Source organism: Rhineura floridana, chromosome 2 (genome assembly GCF_030035675.1).
Source record: "Rhineura floridana isolate rRhiFlo1 chromosome 2, rRhiFlo1.hap2, whole genome shotgun sequence".
NCBI classification, from domain to species: Eukaryota; Metazoa; Chordata; class Lepidosauria; order Squamata; family Rhineuridae; genus Rhineura; species Rhineura floridana.
This window is the reverse complement of record NC_084481.1, coordinates 93,078,240-93,095,602: the sequence shown is the minus strand read 5'-3', so window position 1 is coordinate 93,095,602 and position 17,363 is coordinate 93,078,240. Positions and strand designations below refer to the sequence as shown.

The following is a 17,363-nucleotide window of genomic DNA, read 5'->3' as shown; positions in this document are numbered from 1 at the left end:
CCAGAACGCCTGATCCTTGGCTGGGTTACACAGACCAGAAGGGTGGGCAGGGCATATACCAAGGTTGGGAAACGGTATCAGTGGTGGCAGCGGTGAAGAGATAGTGTAACATCAGGTATCCAGAGCAACCCAGGGCTGTATTCTTTATAGGCACAAAGATACAGGGGGGTTGTGGCCTGCAAGTGCACCCAGACACAAAGTATCAATAGGCCAGGAACAAGAACATATGAAGAGCCTGCTGGATCAGGCCAGTGGCCCAACTAGTCCAGCATCCTGTTCTCACAGTGGCCAACCAGGTGCCTGGGGTAAGCCCGCAAGCAGGACCTGAGTGCAAGAACACTCTCCCCTCCTGAGGCTTCCGACAACTGGTTTTCAGAAGCATGCTGCCTCTGACTAGGGTGGCACAGCACAGCCATCACAGCTAGTAGCCATTGATAGCCCTGTCCCTCCATGAATTTGTCTAATCTTTTAAAGCCATCCAAGCTGGTGGCCATTACTGCATCTTGTGGGAGCAAATTCCAAAGTTTAACTATGCGCTGAGTAAAGTACTTCCTTTTGTCTGTCCTGAATCTTCCAACATTCAGCTTCTTTGAATGTCCACGAGTTCTAGTATTATGAGGAAGAACTTTTCTCTATCCACTTTCTCAATGCCATGCATAATTTTATACACTTCTATCATGTCTCCTCTGACCTGCCTTTTCTCTAAACTAAAAAGCCCCAAGACTAAGGCACAGTCTCAAGGCAATGTTGAATTACAGGGAGTAACTGGTGGTGCTGCTTAGCAGTGGGATCTTGAGAGATCTTTGCTAGAGCCGGTGAGAACCATTTAAAGACCAGGATCCTGAGGTGGGACCGTGACAAGGCGGTAGCCACAGGAGGGGTCCTAGCAGGTGGTGGCCTGAGGTGGGATCCTGACAGGAAGGGTCCTGACATAGGCACCCGGAGGAGGGCCTTAGATGTTGAGCGTAGTGTACGGGTGGATTCATGGCGGGAGAGGCGGTCCATCACGTATTGTGGTCCTGAGCCATGTAAGGCTTTATAGGTTAAAACCAGCACCTTGAATCGAGCTTGCAAACATACAGGTAAACATGAGGTTGTCTCGGGGGGAGTGAGGAGGAGGGAGACAGAGAATCAGCAATGACTGTAATCTCTCATTTTGCATTATGCCATGCCCTCATGGCAGCCATTTTGTGACCGGTATCCTCAGCACTCTCAAAATTTGTAATGTGCCCCCTGGCCCAGAAGGGTTGGCAACCTCTGAAGTATGCATTCAAATCACACATTTATTTATTTATTTATTTATTAAATACTAGGATATCCTCCCCCCCCCCCATTCTTTGGTACAAAACTTTAAATAAGGATTAGAAAAGTGAATGACCTTAACAAACAAGAATGGGACAATTAAAAGTGAGGAAGGTCACTGACTGTGAGCAACTCTGTGGACCTACTTTCTTGGCTCTGGAGATTCCATACTGTCTCATATGTTCTGGCAAAAGCTGCCTTTTATAAAAAAAATATCAATTCTAAAGATTGAAGTAGGGCATGAAGCTATTACAGAACAAATCTCCCCACCCTTTCCTCAAAATGCCGACTGACATTTTAGCTGCACACCAGCTTTGTAAGGTAGATTAGATGTCATTTGCCCCAAACCATCAAAGGTAAACTTTATGCACATGTAGGGATTGAATTCTGGATTTCTGTTACAATACTTCCTTTGGGTATCCAATGTGGCTTAGAGGATGATCCCCTGCAGTCTCCCATGCATGCTGAAATCTTGTTAAAAGTTAATACCATCCCAGCCTTGAGTGAATAATACAGCCTTCCCTGCATTTCAGTCTGCCACCACTTCTGTCCCCTTCACTGTGTGGAATATACATATCCCTTGATGAGTTTGGTTTTTATGGTTGAGAAGCCTGGAAAGGTACAATTCAGCCTTTCTCCAAAGACTGGTGCATGTTCTCCTGAAGTCGTCTCTCTTTTGTGCCCTCTCCTACCCCCCCCCTTCAAATTGTGAGCCTGTTGGGATACATACCTTGCCTAACACTTTAGGTGTTTCAGTTCTTATGAGGGGTGAGTGGCCTTAGACAAAGGGCTTTAAAGATAAATGCCTGGTGAGAATGATTGGGAGGTAGAATTTAGGTACTCCGGGTGAAAAATATTTGCTTTCCCTCTACTGCCTGCTGCTTCTCTACACAAAGTACTTATTCATTCTTCCTGGAGGTTTACATCTGCTAGGGGGCAGGGAAATGGTTACACCCAACCTGAAAATGTGCTGGCCCCAAGTCAGATTTGGCAAGGCCTCTGAAAACTATGCCTTCTTTCATACCAGGCACACAGAGCAAACCCTCTCTTCCTCCTCTGCCATTTCTGCTTTGACTATACATGGGCTACGTAGCATAGGGATCTTCAGACTAGGAGCTGCTATCTTTATCTACTCTCACAATGGGTGGTGGACGAGGTACGGGCATACGTGTTCCTTTCAGGTGGCCTTGGTGTGAACCTCCCTTTCTTGTCAAGAGCAACTGCCACCCTGGCTGCTTAACACGCAGCTAATGTGCCTGATGGATGACAAGTGCATTCTGTCCCACATATACAGAAATTTAGCACCAAGAACAAATGCAGCATACCGTATTTGGATTTCATCTATGAAAAACATTTCAAGACTCTTGGGGTTTATATGTGCCCCATGTTATTGCATTTTGCTTCTAATGAAAGGATTATCTATGAAAGCTTATGCCCTAAAAAATACTGGTTTCCAAGGTGCTGCAAGACTCTTTGGTGTTTCAGCTGCAACAGCCTTAACATGGCTACCACTCTAGAAATGACTATGCTTTGCAAGGGGCAGACATGATTTCCTACCCTACACAGCTCTTTTCAGCTCTGAATAATTAGCAGCTGTAGCATAAAGTATATAAAACATGCAAATATACACAGTGCCGCTTTTCTAGGCCAAGAAGATGTAGCTAGTGTACAAGAAGTAGCCAAATGTATAAGGAGAGGGTGAGGGAACACCATGGTCAGTTCACTTCCCTCTTTGTTCTGCTCCACCCCACCCGTAGCGGTTTAGAAACTTGCAAACCACATACTAAAGATGTTGATGAGCTGAGTGTTGTAATGAGTTAAAATTAAAATGTTATAGTGGAATGCAGAAATAACGGCGTATGTGGGTGACCAGCAATGGAAGGGCCTAAGCTGGGATTGGCTTACCAGCTGGCTGCCAAACTGGGCCTGGCTGAAGCATCTCTTTGTTATTGGCTGCATTATATTCCTTATTCTTATGTGCTTACCATGTATCATATCCTGTGTGTCTGGCATGCTTATTCGGGTCTTGAAAAGAAAGGCCCAGCTAATGATGTATCAGCAACTAGCCTTGCATGAGATACAGGGAGATTATACTGAAATGGCACCATCTCATGAAGAGGTATGGAACCACACTGTTTATGCCCCCCAAGCAGTTATTACTGGAGAAGGAAACATTTATGCCACCATTGACAATTAAGAAGATACTTTCTTATTTTAGAAATTAAGAAAGTATCTGAGGGGCAAATGTTGTAATGAGTTAAAATTAAAATGTTATAGTGGAATAAAATCAAATAATGTTAAATGAAACATATGCTTGCCTCCCTTATGAAAAAGTACGGGAGTTTTTCTGCTTATCAGCTTCATTTGCAATTAAAAATGTTGTTCCCAGCTTACCAGACCAAAGGTCAAGGATAGAGGAAGTTTGGAGGGAGAACAGAGAAGTGGACCAGAATAGACAGATACTGAGAAATCAAACAATGATGTATTTCTGATTAGCTATGCATTTCTAATGATATGTATGTGACGCATCTATAGCCTATAAATATGATGGCTGTCAGCAATTCTGGAGAGTCACTTAAGAGTGGCCCTCCCTTTGCAAAGGTTCAATAAAGGCAAACATTTGTGGTACTCTGGTCTCGTCTCTATTCCTTATTGGCATCTTAGGGAATATAGAGTTCCTATCAGTCTGGCCTCCATTCAGGCCTGACTCCTTTTGTAACATGAGTATGAAGATTTTATTTAACAGACAGGCACTGAGGACACGCCTGCATCAAAACAAACAGGAAACCAGCTTCTCAATAATTCAGCTAGAAGTTGTAACTGGGTATAAAAAGCTGGGCATCTTTTCCACCCGATGCTGAGGTATCTTGGTCCCTTGCAGCAAAATCATGCTACTTTGAGGAGGGAGCTGACAATCACCTACAGAACAGGTGAATCCCAGTAACATGCATGGAGTGCATGCTAGGCCACCAGTGAGGATAACAGGAGAACCTTCCAGCGAGTTCCAGGCAGGAGGTGGCCCCACTGTGGAAGAGTTTCTGAAGGAAAGAGGCAGGCACAGAATAGAAACACAATGAAGCCTTGTCAAGTCTACTTTAAACTTCTGGAGGTCCCACCTGGGCTTCAGCTCCTTTGCTGCCCCAAATTTACTACACACACTGTGGGGCTCAGATCCGTGTGATGTCCTGTCCAGTGGGAGGTGGCTGTATTGCTTCAAGTTGGCAGATGATGTCAGCAATGTATGGGCGCTCCTGGGGATTAACCACCATTGTAGAGGAGAGGAGATGTTCCAAGGCAGGGGAGTACCTGAAATTCAGAGGCACTTTGCATTAGGTCTGTCTTGGATCAAGGACAGCCATAATTCTCCCTTCCATGCAGCAACTCCTTACCTGGTATTTTGGGGCACATTGAGATGATTCTGCACAGCCAAGGCCACACTGTCCCCCTTTTGGAAGGTCATGTCATAAGGCCCCTCGCCAAACATCATGCAGTACAGAACACAGCCTAAGGACTAACCAGAGGCAAGGTGAGGATATGGAGGAGAAGGTTGGCTTTAGAATGATAAGGCACCACAAGGACCGGATCTCCCTCCTTTTACCCAGGGACAAACCAGGGTATTGCATTCCTTGAGTAGATGACTAATAGGTTTTCTAAACAGAAACAGAAGACCCTTACCCAGATGTCAGTACGTTCATCGATAACACTTTCACGCTCAACAGTGAACAGCTCAGGTGCTCGGTATGAGATGGTGCAGCGTTGGGCAGCCCAGTCCTGTGAGATAAGTTGGGAGCAGGGGGAAAGTCAGAACTTAGCCTCAACTGCAATGTGTGTAAGGTGTAAGAACAGAAGTTCTCAATCCTAACTTTTTCCCTCTGAAATATTCCTCCAATACCTACTGGCTGTTATAAGAAAACAGCAGCAGCAAAGACCTTGTTGATGTAGTGACAGCAATGTTAAAAGAAATAGGTAGGAAAGACTCATCAAGACCACCGCCTAGCAGAGAAAGAAAGAAACTTCAGGCTCTGTTCCTACCCACAGGCCCATCTTTTTACAATGATGTATGGTTTAACTATAATCATCATCAACATCTCTTCTGAATTAATGCCCTGCTGTAGGCTTCTTTTTTCCCTAGTTGCTTGCCTCTTGTTGCCACCACAACTACACTAGGAGGAAGGGAAAACCTGCTGTAAGTTCCTTATCAGACCAAGGGCTGGGGCTGGTTAGTCTTTTAGAGATCCAACCTATGTTGACTTTGGTTAAAGAGTAGGTAGCTTCTGAAACATATATATGAAGCATACAGACTGAGATCATTGGTCCATCTTTTTGTCTATTCTGGAGGTCTCCCTCTGATGTTTTGTGCAGCGGTCTTTCCCATCTTTCCCTACTATGTGAGGTTTTTGCGCATGCAAAGCATATGCTATGCCACTGGGCTTATGGCTCTTTCCTTTATGGAGGTTTTTCAGAATGCAGGACAAAAGATTGCACAGTATCATACCTATCATTTTGCATGCACAACTGAGATCACCACTTGTTAACATTCCCTTTCACACCTCTGTTAAACTGAGTACTGAGGGAATGTCTGTCTGAACTTTTGACTTTTGCAATTTATGTAATTTAGAAGGCTCTTTCTCATCTTTGTTGGAAGCAGCTATTCTCCCATTTCCTTTCACCAGGCTGCCCTCATACCTGAACGGTCATGGCTTCCCGTGAGCTCTGCACCTCAATGCGTGCCTGATTCATAGAGCCCAGGTCCATCAGCAGTGGTTGGTCTTCATCATCTAGCAGCACATTTGTAGGTTTCAGGTCTCTGGAAGAGGAAGGGTAAAATATTATTGATCTGTCCAATCACAGGGCCATCAAAGCTCTGCTCCTGCTTTGAAACCAACTTTAAATCCCTTAAGGCCCCAGTGTTGGACTTCCCCTTATTGAAAATACCACTAGTGATGCTACATGCCAAAATGTGGTCCTTTACCTTTGCAAACTCTTATTTGTCAATGCCCTCAACACCAACCTACAGCCGGTCACCTACTTCCTCCACACTCCCCACGCATGTTGTTTGTTCTATCTGTGTAAATGCCCCATGTATTCTAGGGTTCTCACCTGTGTGCAAAGCCCTTGTTATGAATGGTCTGCAGGCCTCGGCAGATACCATGAAGGATGGCAAGGATCCGCTCCTCAGGCATGAAGGCACCTTTATCTTTCAGAATTTCAACCTCCTGCCAAAGGGTCCCTCTCTGCAAAGAGAAGCCCAGGCATATTGGTGACTGGGATCACACATATTATCACCAAATTTACTGGATGAGGAGGAGATTGTCTATTAGTGGGCATCAGAGTCTATGGCTCAACAGGCCTAAGGCTGATTTAATGCATTAGGCACAAGTCCATATGCCATATAAACCCTCCAACTGCACAGGGTTGAAGGAAGTGATTTCCTAGAGGGTGACATATCACTCCTCATTACTTCTGTCCTCATCCCCATCCCAGTATCACTGAGAAGCAAACATAGGTTTCTTTGGACAGAGTCTGGTGACAGCCTTGAAGCCATGCTAACTGCCTAGCTATTCCAAGAGGCTGGTGAGCAGTCATTTCTGCTTTACTATGGGCTACCATGCATCTAGCTCTGAACTTGTCCTATCACTCTGCGCATAGTTAAACTATGGAATTTGCTCCCACAAGATGCAGTAATGGCCACCAGCTTGGATGGCTTTAAAAGAAGATTAGACAAATTCATGGAGGACAGGGCTATCAATGGCTACTAGCCGTGATGGCTGTGCTCTGCCACCCTAGTCAGAGGCAGTATGCTTCTGAAAACCAGTTGCCGGAAGCCTAGGAGGGGAGAGTGTTCTTGCACTCGGGTCCTGCTTGCGGGCTTCCCCCAGGCACCTGATTGACCACTGTGCAAACAGGATGCTGGACTAGATGGGCCACTGGCGTGATCCAGCAGGCTCTTCTTATGTTCTTATGGGGTCTGCAGTTTTTAGGTGACTATTGCTGTGAAAATCTCTATTAGGGCAAAAATGCAAGCGTAGCAGAAATATGGGAGATACAGCAGTTGAGTAAAGGCATATTTTGTTTTCAGCTTACTGACATGGGCTTGAGTTTAGGAAAGGAATGGATACTGGAGGGTCTAAGCTGGCTTCACAGGGCACTGCCCTGTCCATCCCATTAAGGGATGCCTAGAGAAAAACCAAATCAGACTCTCTGATCTTTCCAATACTGTGGTGGTTGTCACAGAATCTCATGTGCTGTTACCAAATCCTTTCAAATTGAAGTAGCAAAGTCTGTAAAAGCAGAAAGTGCAAACATTTTTCCAGTGGAGGCCTCCAGAGGACATCGCTGGCATCTGGTCCAGCAGAAGTCAGGGAGAATACAGTATGATCCTAGGCTCTGGCAGCCAGAAAGGAGATGCTATCCCTGAGCATCCTAAATTATCCAGCATTTACATGAAACTCTGGGAGAGGTCATATAAGCATTTGGGACTGGATACAATCTATATGCGGATGACATCCAACTCTGTTTCTCCTTTCCATCTGAGACTCTGAATTATTCCCAGAGGCCAATGATGAACTGGATGTGGATTAACTGAGACTTAATCTAGACAAGGGAGAAGTGCTGTTTGTTAGGAGGAAAGCCAATCTTGGATTAGGTATACAGTATTTTTCTGCATGGGGTTGCATTCCTCTTGAAGGGCCAGGCTCACAGTCTTGGTTGCTCCTGGATGCAGCTTTGCTTTTGGACTGACAGGTAGCAGCTGTAGCCGGGAGTGCTTGTGTACAACTTCAGCTGGTGCAAAGCTGCACCCTTGCATTTATGCCTGGGCAGCTTCCAGGCCAGATTACTACAATGCATCAGATGTGGGGCTACCTCTGAAAAGTGTTTTCATCTAGTGCAAAATGTGGCTACCATTTTGTACTAGATGAAGTCTGAGAACACTTTTAAGATGCAGCCTCACATAGGATGCATTGCAGTGTTGTCTGGGGCTTGTTTTTCAGAGTATATAACTCAGTTTACATGGATTACCAGTTCATTTCCAGGGACAATTAAAAGTGCTTACCTATAACATTCAGAACAGCTGGGATTAGAATATTTGTAGGAGTGACATATGAGCCTGCTGACCCACAATATTCTTCACCTGAGGCTTTGCTCCATGCCCCGTTGTCATTGGAAGTTCAGATGGCTGGGACGTAGCACAGAGCCTTTTCAGTTGAGTGCCCAGATTGTGGAACTCTCCACGTTGGGAGGCCTCTCCTGTTGATTTTGCAGTCACCTTTGGACATTCCCAAAGCATGTGCATGTATGAACCTCTTTGACTGCAACCTCTCCAACAGTTATACCTCCTATATGAACAAGCCTTAGTAGGGTTAGATGCCACCTGTGAAACCATTTCAATGAGCGCTCCCTGACGATGGCAGAGATTGATTTTACAGGCTCTTTGTCCCATAAGTTGGCCTAGGCATTGTCTTGCATGGATTGACCAATGTCATCTTTCCATAAGTCTTTTAATGCACTGAAAGAACTTGTTAATTTGTTGTTCAAAACTGTTGTTGAGCGTTCACGTTCTACAATTAAATGCTCAAAATGTGTGAGGTCTCTTGTAACCATTTCTCTATTAGCTTGGTTGGTTATAAAATAATGGATCTGATGTAAGTGAATCCAATTAACAGGTAAGTCTTGTAATTTAGTGATAAGTCGCTCCATAGATAAGGGCTGTCTATATTCATAAAAATCTCTCATGTGTAATAAACCTTTGTCTGACCATCCTTTAAGTTGTGCTACTTAATCCTGACATTAAAAGGATGGGTGAAGCACTAGTGGGAGTAAGAGAGAAACATCCTTCATGAGCTCAGACCCCTATTTCTTCCAAACCAGTATAGTAGCCTTTGCCCATACTTACCCTTGGTTTGTCCTTTGCCATGTATACATAGGCCATAACATCACAAAGCTGAAAACACTTGTAGTTATGTAACAAACATGGCCCTCCCCATCTATCCTGTTTAGTATGCTTATAAAGTATCCCTTTACTCAATCAAGGCTTGGTACTTAGGTGGATATATTTCATGAACATGCGTTGCCATGTAGAGATCATTTTCATAGGGATCTCAATACGTAGGACTTGAAAATTAAAGTTAATCTTTGGGAGGAGAACCATTTAAAATGCATTTAATGTACCCAGTACTGATAAATTGAGTAATTTCCAATTACTAAAATATTTTTTACATTGTTTAATTGTGTGAAAACGATTTTATTGAAATCATATCTTTAGGTTTTTTGGAATTATAACTCTCAAGTAGTGACACTGCTTGTGGTATAGAGTAATACCATATATACCATGTAGTTGGCTCTCTCTTCCTGGAGCAATGTTAAAGCATATTATTCCTGACTTATAATTAACTTGTAGGCCAGCCACACTGCCATAATCTTCAGTGTCTCATACCAACACTGGTAGTGCCAACAGAGATCAGATGACATTCAAGCTTGCTTTGTGCTCCTGTTGATTAATTACAACCTCTGGTATAGCAGCATTTCTGCAAATTACTTAGCTAAGGGCTCTAATGAAAGAACAAATAAAAGGGGGATTTATTATTATTTTTGTTTTGTTTTTAACTTGCAGTTGTCAGGATATCTTGGAGCAGCCCCTCTGGGTCCAAAAGGCAAGCCAAACAATTTTAATAAAAATTACAAATAAACAGATAAATAAATAAATGCTATGGAACTAACCCATAGCTGCTGCAGAAGAAAGGTTATATCAGGTGGTTCCATCTTGGAAATGGCCTCACGTGTTCATCCTCAATAGGAACCAGGAGGTTGTTGGGAGAACCCAGCCTTCGTCTCAGTATCCTTCACCTCCCAGCCATGCACGATGTATCCATAAACACTACATTTCCCAGCATGTGCTGCTGTATCCATCTGTATGGTACACTACATTCAGGCTCCAGGCAAGATGCCACCAGCCTGTCAGACACTCACCTTGAGGAAGGGCAACAGGAGCCAGGCCTCATGTTTGGATCCCCTCTCCACCATGGCATGTGCACACAGGGGCAGGATGTTGGGATGCTCAAAGAGCAGGTGCATCTCTACCTCATGCATAGCCTCCTGGCGATCATCCTTGTCATGACACATGATGCGTTTCAGTGCATAGAAGCGCCCGTCGTGCAGCCCCTCTACTAGGTCCACGTAGCTAAAGCCGCTGTGTGGGGAGGAGGTATGTCAAGAACAGAGCAGGCAGCTTGGCAGGGAAAAGAAGGAAGGATTCTTATGGAAACATGTCAGAATCCAGGCAGCTTTCTTCCCTGCTCCCTACCATGACTTTCTCAACTTTAAAAGCTCATAACTCCTCCTAGGTTATTTTTCTCCTCTCCTGCTGCCTTCACACTAGGCCCCCAGCTCCCACTCACCTCAGCCCTCAGCTCCCACCCACTAAGTAGTGTCATCAACTTTTCTGCTTGAGTCTGTCATCTCTTTGGTATCACCTTAGCCTTTCCTGTGCACACAAGTTCAGGGTGATGGCAGCACAAATGAAGGAGGACAATGGGAAGGGAGAGAGAGCAAGATGAGGTATGAAGGAAACTCAGAAGAGGAGAGCTTAAAAAAGAGAACATTATACATCTTTCCTTCCTCCAACCATCAGCTGGGGATAAGGCACGACTTTCCAGCAGTGGCTGGAGCCTCCTCTCTATTATCACAGCTGACAAACAATGCAAGAGGCATAGCAGAATAGATTTATCAATAAGGAGGGGATTCAACCACACACTGAAAGTGTACCTAACTCACTGGAAGTGAAGGTTGGGGGACAGACCACCACAGATCCTGAAGCTTCCTGCAGCTTCTTTTTGCCATAATCAGATACAAAACACTGAGATGGTCTGACAGCCTAGTAGTTCAGCATGTTTTAGATAGTTAAAAGGGGACATAAAGAGGAGGGAGGATGTCTGTTTACCAGGGCTAGTGAGGGAAGACAATCAGGTTCAAGTTGCAGTAGAGCAGACTTTGGTTACACATTCAGAATACTTTCCAGCTGTAATGAATAACAAAGCAATGGAATGAGTTGTCTAGGACAGTTGCAGCCTTCTAGAGAAAGATCTGCTTAATCCTATGCATATTTACTCAGAAATAACTTCAAAGGAGCTTACACCCAAGAACCATATAAACAAAACAGCAACCCTTAAGGGAAGTTTGAATGACAATATTGAGGGATGATTTACATAGAAGGATTATTGCCCCTGCAGTGGGTTGGCTAGATGTGTGGGTCCTCCAGATGTTGTTGGATTCCAGCTCTCATTAGCCCCACACAGCATGGCCAATGGTCACGCATGATGGGAGATGAAGTCCAGCAACATCTGGGGGGCCATAACCTCCACATTCCTGGACTAGATGACCCCTAGATGATGTGCCTTCCAGCTACATTCCTTACAAACAATGGTTGTACTCATTGTGAAGGCAATATGCAAAAACTCAGTCCCTAGTTCTCATATACTCACCCCTCACCAAGCCTATGGATTAAAAGGTAACGCTTGTTATCGATGGTAATGGTCCCCCTTGAGCAGATACATAGGGCGTGGCCCATGATCGTTGCTCCAACATCCTTCAGGTCCTACAGAGGAAATGAAAGCAATGGCTGTCTATAACAGAATACTATTTATTCATTTACTATTATTTGTCTCCACCTTTTCATACTTGATAGCTAACAGTGTTACATAAAGAAGTTGTATTCCGACTTCCGGGAAGGGTGACTTAGCCTGTGCCTGCTTTTGAGACGGGCTCCTGCCTCAAAAGAAGCTTATTCAGATATATCAGTCAGATTTTTTTTTTTTTTGACTGATTAAACTTCTCCCGGGTAGGGAGAAACGAAGAGATTAACCTCAAAGCCTATTTTTGTTGGGACGACCAGATCTCATTAATTTATGGGACGAGGTCCAGCCGACGAAGGTGGGACGGATTTTCAACAACAAGCTCTATCTGATAAAGCGAACGTTCATCTTATCTTCTAAGAGAGAACGCACTAACAGGCAAGCACCCTTCTTTCTATATTTTTCTTTTACTTGACTTAAATTGTTGCTGTTTAAAAGAGATTTGCCAGATTGATCGGTTTTTGACATCTCACTGGGGAGCCATAACTTCTCTCTGCTACTCACTAATTAATAGCTTATCTCTGTTTTTGTTGCAAAAAGCTGTCCTGGATTTGCATTCTAAAGATATACACAGAAGAGGGATTTCTATTCCAGATTTTTATTTTGAAGAATATTATATTGTCTGAGACTACTCTCTTTTTGGTCTATTTTATTTTGACGAATCTGTTTCCTGACGACCGCCATTAATTGTTTCGATCCTGGGAACTGCATTTTGTTTACTTAAGCATGGAGAGATAAGGCTGTCTGCTCTGTTTATACTGTGATGTCACCAAGTTTGGAGTATTAACCCAATTGTTGCTGAAATAAGAAGTGGTTTTCCTATATTTTTCTTTTAAAATGGCAATTAAGAAAGTGGCTGAGAATCTGGAAATAACTATGTTTCAGAAAATAATGGATGAGATTGAGATAACGAAACAAAACCTGCGACAGGGTTGTAAGGAGCTGAAAATTGAATTGAGTAAAATGAAGCAGGAGATTAAAGATATAGGGGTCCCTGTGAGAGAGGTGACCCTGGAAGGGGTCCCTGTGAGAGAGGAGACCCCGGAGATTGGAACAAACGTGGAACAGGAAAAAGATTTGGAGTCTATGGACTTTAGAAACAAAATCTATTGTTTGGAGACACAGGAGATTAAAGACATAGGGGTCCTTGTGAGAGAGGAGACCCTGGAGACTGGAACAGGGGTCCCTGTGAGAGAGGAGACCCTGGAGACTGGAACAGGGGTCCCTGTGAGAGAGGAGATCCCGGAGATTGGAACAAACGTGGAACAGGAACAAGATTTGGAGTCTATGGACTTTAGAAATAAAATCAATTGTTTGGAACTCAATGTTATCTCTGAAGAAATTAATGAAGATTCTAGAGATAAAGTTATCAATGGCATGGATAATCTTCTGGACTGGAATGATGTGATGGAGCCCAATATAGAGAAAATCTATGGAATTAACTGCAGCCATGTGACAATGGAAAAACTTTCAAGAGATGACCCAGTGTATTTTGAAAAAAAGAACAGAGATATGATTTTACAGCAGTATTTCAGCAACCTATTCAGAATGGATGGCAAGAAAATATTTGGGATAGAGGTAATTCCCATCAGACTCTTACTATATGACTATGGCTTTGACAGCAAGATTATTATGGAATACTGATAATGGAAGATTGGATACTGAAATTACTGGACTTAACAAGACTACTGAAGATGGAAGATGGAAAATGGAACTAATAGGGATAATAGAACAATGGCTACTGAAATTACTGAACCTAACAGATTCTGATGTGATGGATTAATTGAAATGTTTATTTTGACTATGGTTATGACAATAAGATTATCATAATTAGTAATGAGATGGATTAATCGATATGCTTATCTGGAAAAAAAAAATTGATAGATATATTTCTTAAAGAATTGAAACCTCTCTTTGACTTTTTGTGGAAAGAATAAAGTAATGTTTATGAGATTTGATGATTAAGTAAGATAACTACTGGAGGACAGTGATTTTATAATATGACTTAAGAGACAGGATTGTTATATATTATAGACTTATAACTGATTTGATCTTTGACAAATGGGAAGTCAATATTTTACTCTTTATTTTTTATTTTTTTTTCTTTTTTTCTTTTTGTTTAACTATTTTTGATTTTGTTTTTTGTCTTTGAATGTTTTATGATTTCGTCTTGTATGTTTTATGAAAATCTGAATAAAAAAATTATTGAAGAAAAAAAAAAAAAGAAGTTGTATTCCACAAAGTCATCCCATTTATGCAAGGACTTCTGCTTGTGCAACAGAACTTCCCTTCCCTCTCTTTTCTCTGCACACTCCCCCAAATCTTCTCTGGAGGACTGGGAAACCATCAGAACTTATTTGTAGGGGCATGAAGAGAGGCAAGGGAGGGGAAATTCCATCGCAAGTGGAAGTCCTTGCAAGAATGGGACTACTTCATTGGATATAACCTATAATACACAAATACAATAAAAACTACTATGAATACTGATAAAATAAATTAAGCCAGCAGCCAGTTGAAAGCTACACGCGAACATGTCATTTGAAGGCCTGTCAGTGACAGGCCATCAGGGAAAGGTCTAGATGGGTCTTCTTAAGAAGGGAGGTCCACAGTCTGAGCGCAGCCACTGACAAGGTCCTCTCCCACTACATATATAGGTGGGACAGGGAGAAGACACTCTGCTGAAGATCATAATATATGGGCACATTCATAGCGAAACAAAAGATCATTCAAATAACTTACAGAGTTGGAAGGAACCACAAGACAACCTAGACTAATTTCTTGCCTAAAGAAGAGGATTGTTCACTCACCAATTTCCCATTCTCCAATCAACACATGTAATTTAAAAGGCAGCATCCACAAAACTGGCATCAACAGAGCAAATGACCCTAGAGGCCTCAAGCAAATGAGTCAAGACTCATGCTGCTGAGGAAAGAACAAACTCTCCACCCTGTCACCAGTGAATCTCCTGAGTGGATTGGAGAAGGAGTGTGTGTGGTTAATTTCCAACTCCAAATACAGTGATCAGTCACATGACAAGCTTGAGAAAAATTAATTCACTGGATCTTCTAAAAGGAAATGGCATGCTTATGTGGAAAGGGGATTGCATACAACTTGAGACATTCAAGATTCTGCGTCTGGTTGCAGCAGTCTCTCTTCTTCCTACCCCCAGAGGAAAGGAAACCCCAGTTTTTAATTTGAGCAGGAAAAGGATGAGTCAGATCTCTCTGCCACCATGCAAAGTATGCTGCAGCATGCCTGTGATGGCCCATAACTGGCATCATCATCTATTGAATTAAATGACTCCTAACATTCTGCTTCCTGACTCCTAACATTCTGCTTCCTGACTCCTAACAGAGCAGAGCAGAGCAGAGCAGAGCAGAGCAGAGCAGAGCAGAGCAGAGCAGAGCAGAGCAGAGCAGAGCAGAGCAGAGAGCTGTCTCAGTTGATCTACAGGTGAGGACATATAACCAAGACAGCTTTCAGAGAGCGAGTGAACACAGCGAGCGAACAGGAGTTTGACAAAGGAGTTCGACAGGGGAGGTCAAGGGGGAGGTCCATAAAAAAACCCCCAAACAAATTACTAAGTCTGCTTGTACAGTGCACTGCATACTAGTGGGACTCTCAAGTTTACCCTGAAGTAGGACAGGACAAAGCACAGGCCACTCCAAAACAAGTAGTTAGAAAGAAACAAAAGGTAGAAGAGAGTATGAACGGGAAGGATTCTCCAGTGGTTGTGACCTGCAAGGTGTGTGCCATGTTTGTTTTCTTGCCTGAGAACAACATGGCGTACACCTGCAACAACTGCAAGCTCGTGGCACTGTTGGAAGAAAAGGTGAGAGGCCTGGAACGGCGGGTGGCCACACTGAGAACTATAACAGAAGATGAAGAGTTCTTAGACAGAATGCTGGAACAACAGCAGCAAAGAGATGTGGAGGTGGAGGAGCAACAGCATGTGGCAGCAGAAGAGGAGACTGCTTTGGAAAGGAATAATGAAGTGGAGGAAACTCCATGGGAAAGGGTGACAGTTAGGAGCAGAAGAGCTAGAAGACACCCTTCACCAGTGGAGCTATGGAACCGCTTTCAACCACTTGAGGAGGAGACTGGAGGACAGCCTGTTGAGGAAGAATTACAGGAGACCCCATGTGACAACGAGCAAGAGGCTGAAGCTCAATCAAGCAGGGACAATGAAACCACGCCCCACAAGAAGAGACGAGTACTAGTAGTGGGAGACTCCCTACTGCATGGGATCGAAACCCAAGTATGCTGAGAAGATCCGTGGACTCGCCAGGTATGCTGTCTACCAGGAGGATGGATTAGAGATGTGACGGAATGGTTGCCATCACTCATCAAGTCCACCAACAGGTATCTCTTTCTCCTCATCCATGTGGGAACAACTGACACTGCCAAACGGAGCTATGAAGAAATCACATCAGACTTTGAAGCTCTGGGAAGGAAACTCAAGGACTTTGGGGCCCAGATAGTTTTTTCATCCATCCTTCCAGTACTTAGAAGAGGAGTAGAAAGGGAAAGAAAAATACTCCGTGTGAATGAATGGCTACGAAGGTGGTGCAGATGTGAGAGATTTGGATTCTGGGAGCATGGGCTATGGTTCCTCAGAAAAGTGTAGTAAGGAAGCCAAGCCATAAATCACATGGACTTCGATGTCTGTATACTAATGCGCAGAGCATGGGAAACAAGCAGGACGAACTTGAACTCTTAATACAGGAGGGCAATTATGACTTGATAGGTATAACTGAAACTTGGTGGGATGACTCCCATGACTGGAATACAGCAATTGAAGGATACAACTTGTTCAAGAAGAACTGAAGGAATAAAAAGGGAGATGGAGTTGCGCTATTTGTTAAAAATATATATCCCTGCACAGAAATACAGGAAGATGAGCTTGGTGGCTCCACTGAGAGTATCCGGATTAAAATTAATGGGGCAAGTAATAAAAGGAATGTGGTGCTTGGAGTCTACTACCGACCACCCAATCAAGGAGAAGATGAGAATGTAACTTTTGAAAACAAACTGCCAATATTTCGAGGAGGCATGATGTAGTAGTAATGGGGGATTTCAATTATCCCAATATCTGTTGGGAGACAAATTCTGCCAAACGCGGCCCCTCCAAGAACTTTCTGACTTGTGTTGCAGATAACTTTCTCCTACAGAAAGTGGAGGAACCAACCAGAGAATCAGCTATCCTGGACTTGATTCTAACCAATAGAGATGATTTGGTGGATGAAGTGGCAGTTATGGGAACTATGGGGGAAAGTGACCACACCATACTTGAATTCTTGATTTTAACAGAAGCGAAAGCTGAGAGTAGCCATATGCGTACCCTGGACTTCAGGAAAGCTGATTTTAATAAACTCAGAACAATTGTAAGTACAGTTCCATGGCAAGCCACCCTAATGAGAAAAGGAGTCCAAG

At 43.4% G+C, this 17,363-nt stretch overlaps 1 protein-coding gene across 4 annotated transcripts in view; it reads right to left on the bottom strand.

Annotated features, from left to right (window-relative positions):
• Window positions 1-3,762: 3,762 nt before the first annotated feature.
• STK16 (serine/threonine kinase 16) overlaps window positions 3,763-17,363 on the bottom strand; it is a 17,076-nt gene continuing 3,475 nt past the window's right edge. For 3 of the 4 annotated variants that reach the window (XM_061609383.1, XM_061609382.1, XM_061609384.1), the window contains exons 2-8: window positions 11,781-11,893; window positions 10,270-10,489; window positions 6,403-6,536; window positions 5,989-6,109; window positions 4,978-5,073; window positions 4,692-4,813; window positions 3,763-4,608 (exon numbers count right to left, since the gene is read on the bottom strand). In XM_061609383.1, coding sequence (XP_061465367.1) covers window positions 4,470-4,608; window positions 4,692-4,813; window positions 4,978-5,073; window positions 5,989-6,109; window positions 6,403-6,536; window positions 10,270-10,489; window positions 11,781-11,866 — 918 coding nt within the window. In that variant the 5' untranslated portion in view covers window positions 11,867-11,893 and the 3' untranslated portion in view covers window positions 3,763-4,469. Of the gene's footprint in view, window positions 4,609-4,691; window positions 4,814-4,977; window positions 5,074-5,988; window positions 6,110-6,402; window positions 6,537-10,269; window positions 10,490-11,239; window positions 11,318-11,780; window positions 11,894-17,363 lie in introns of those variants that run through there. The other variant, XM_061609385.1, reaches the window with a different exon arrangement.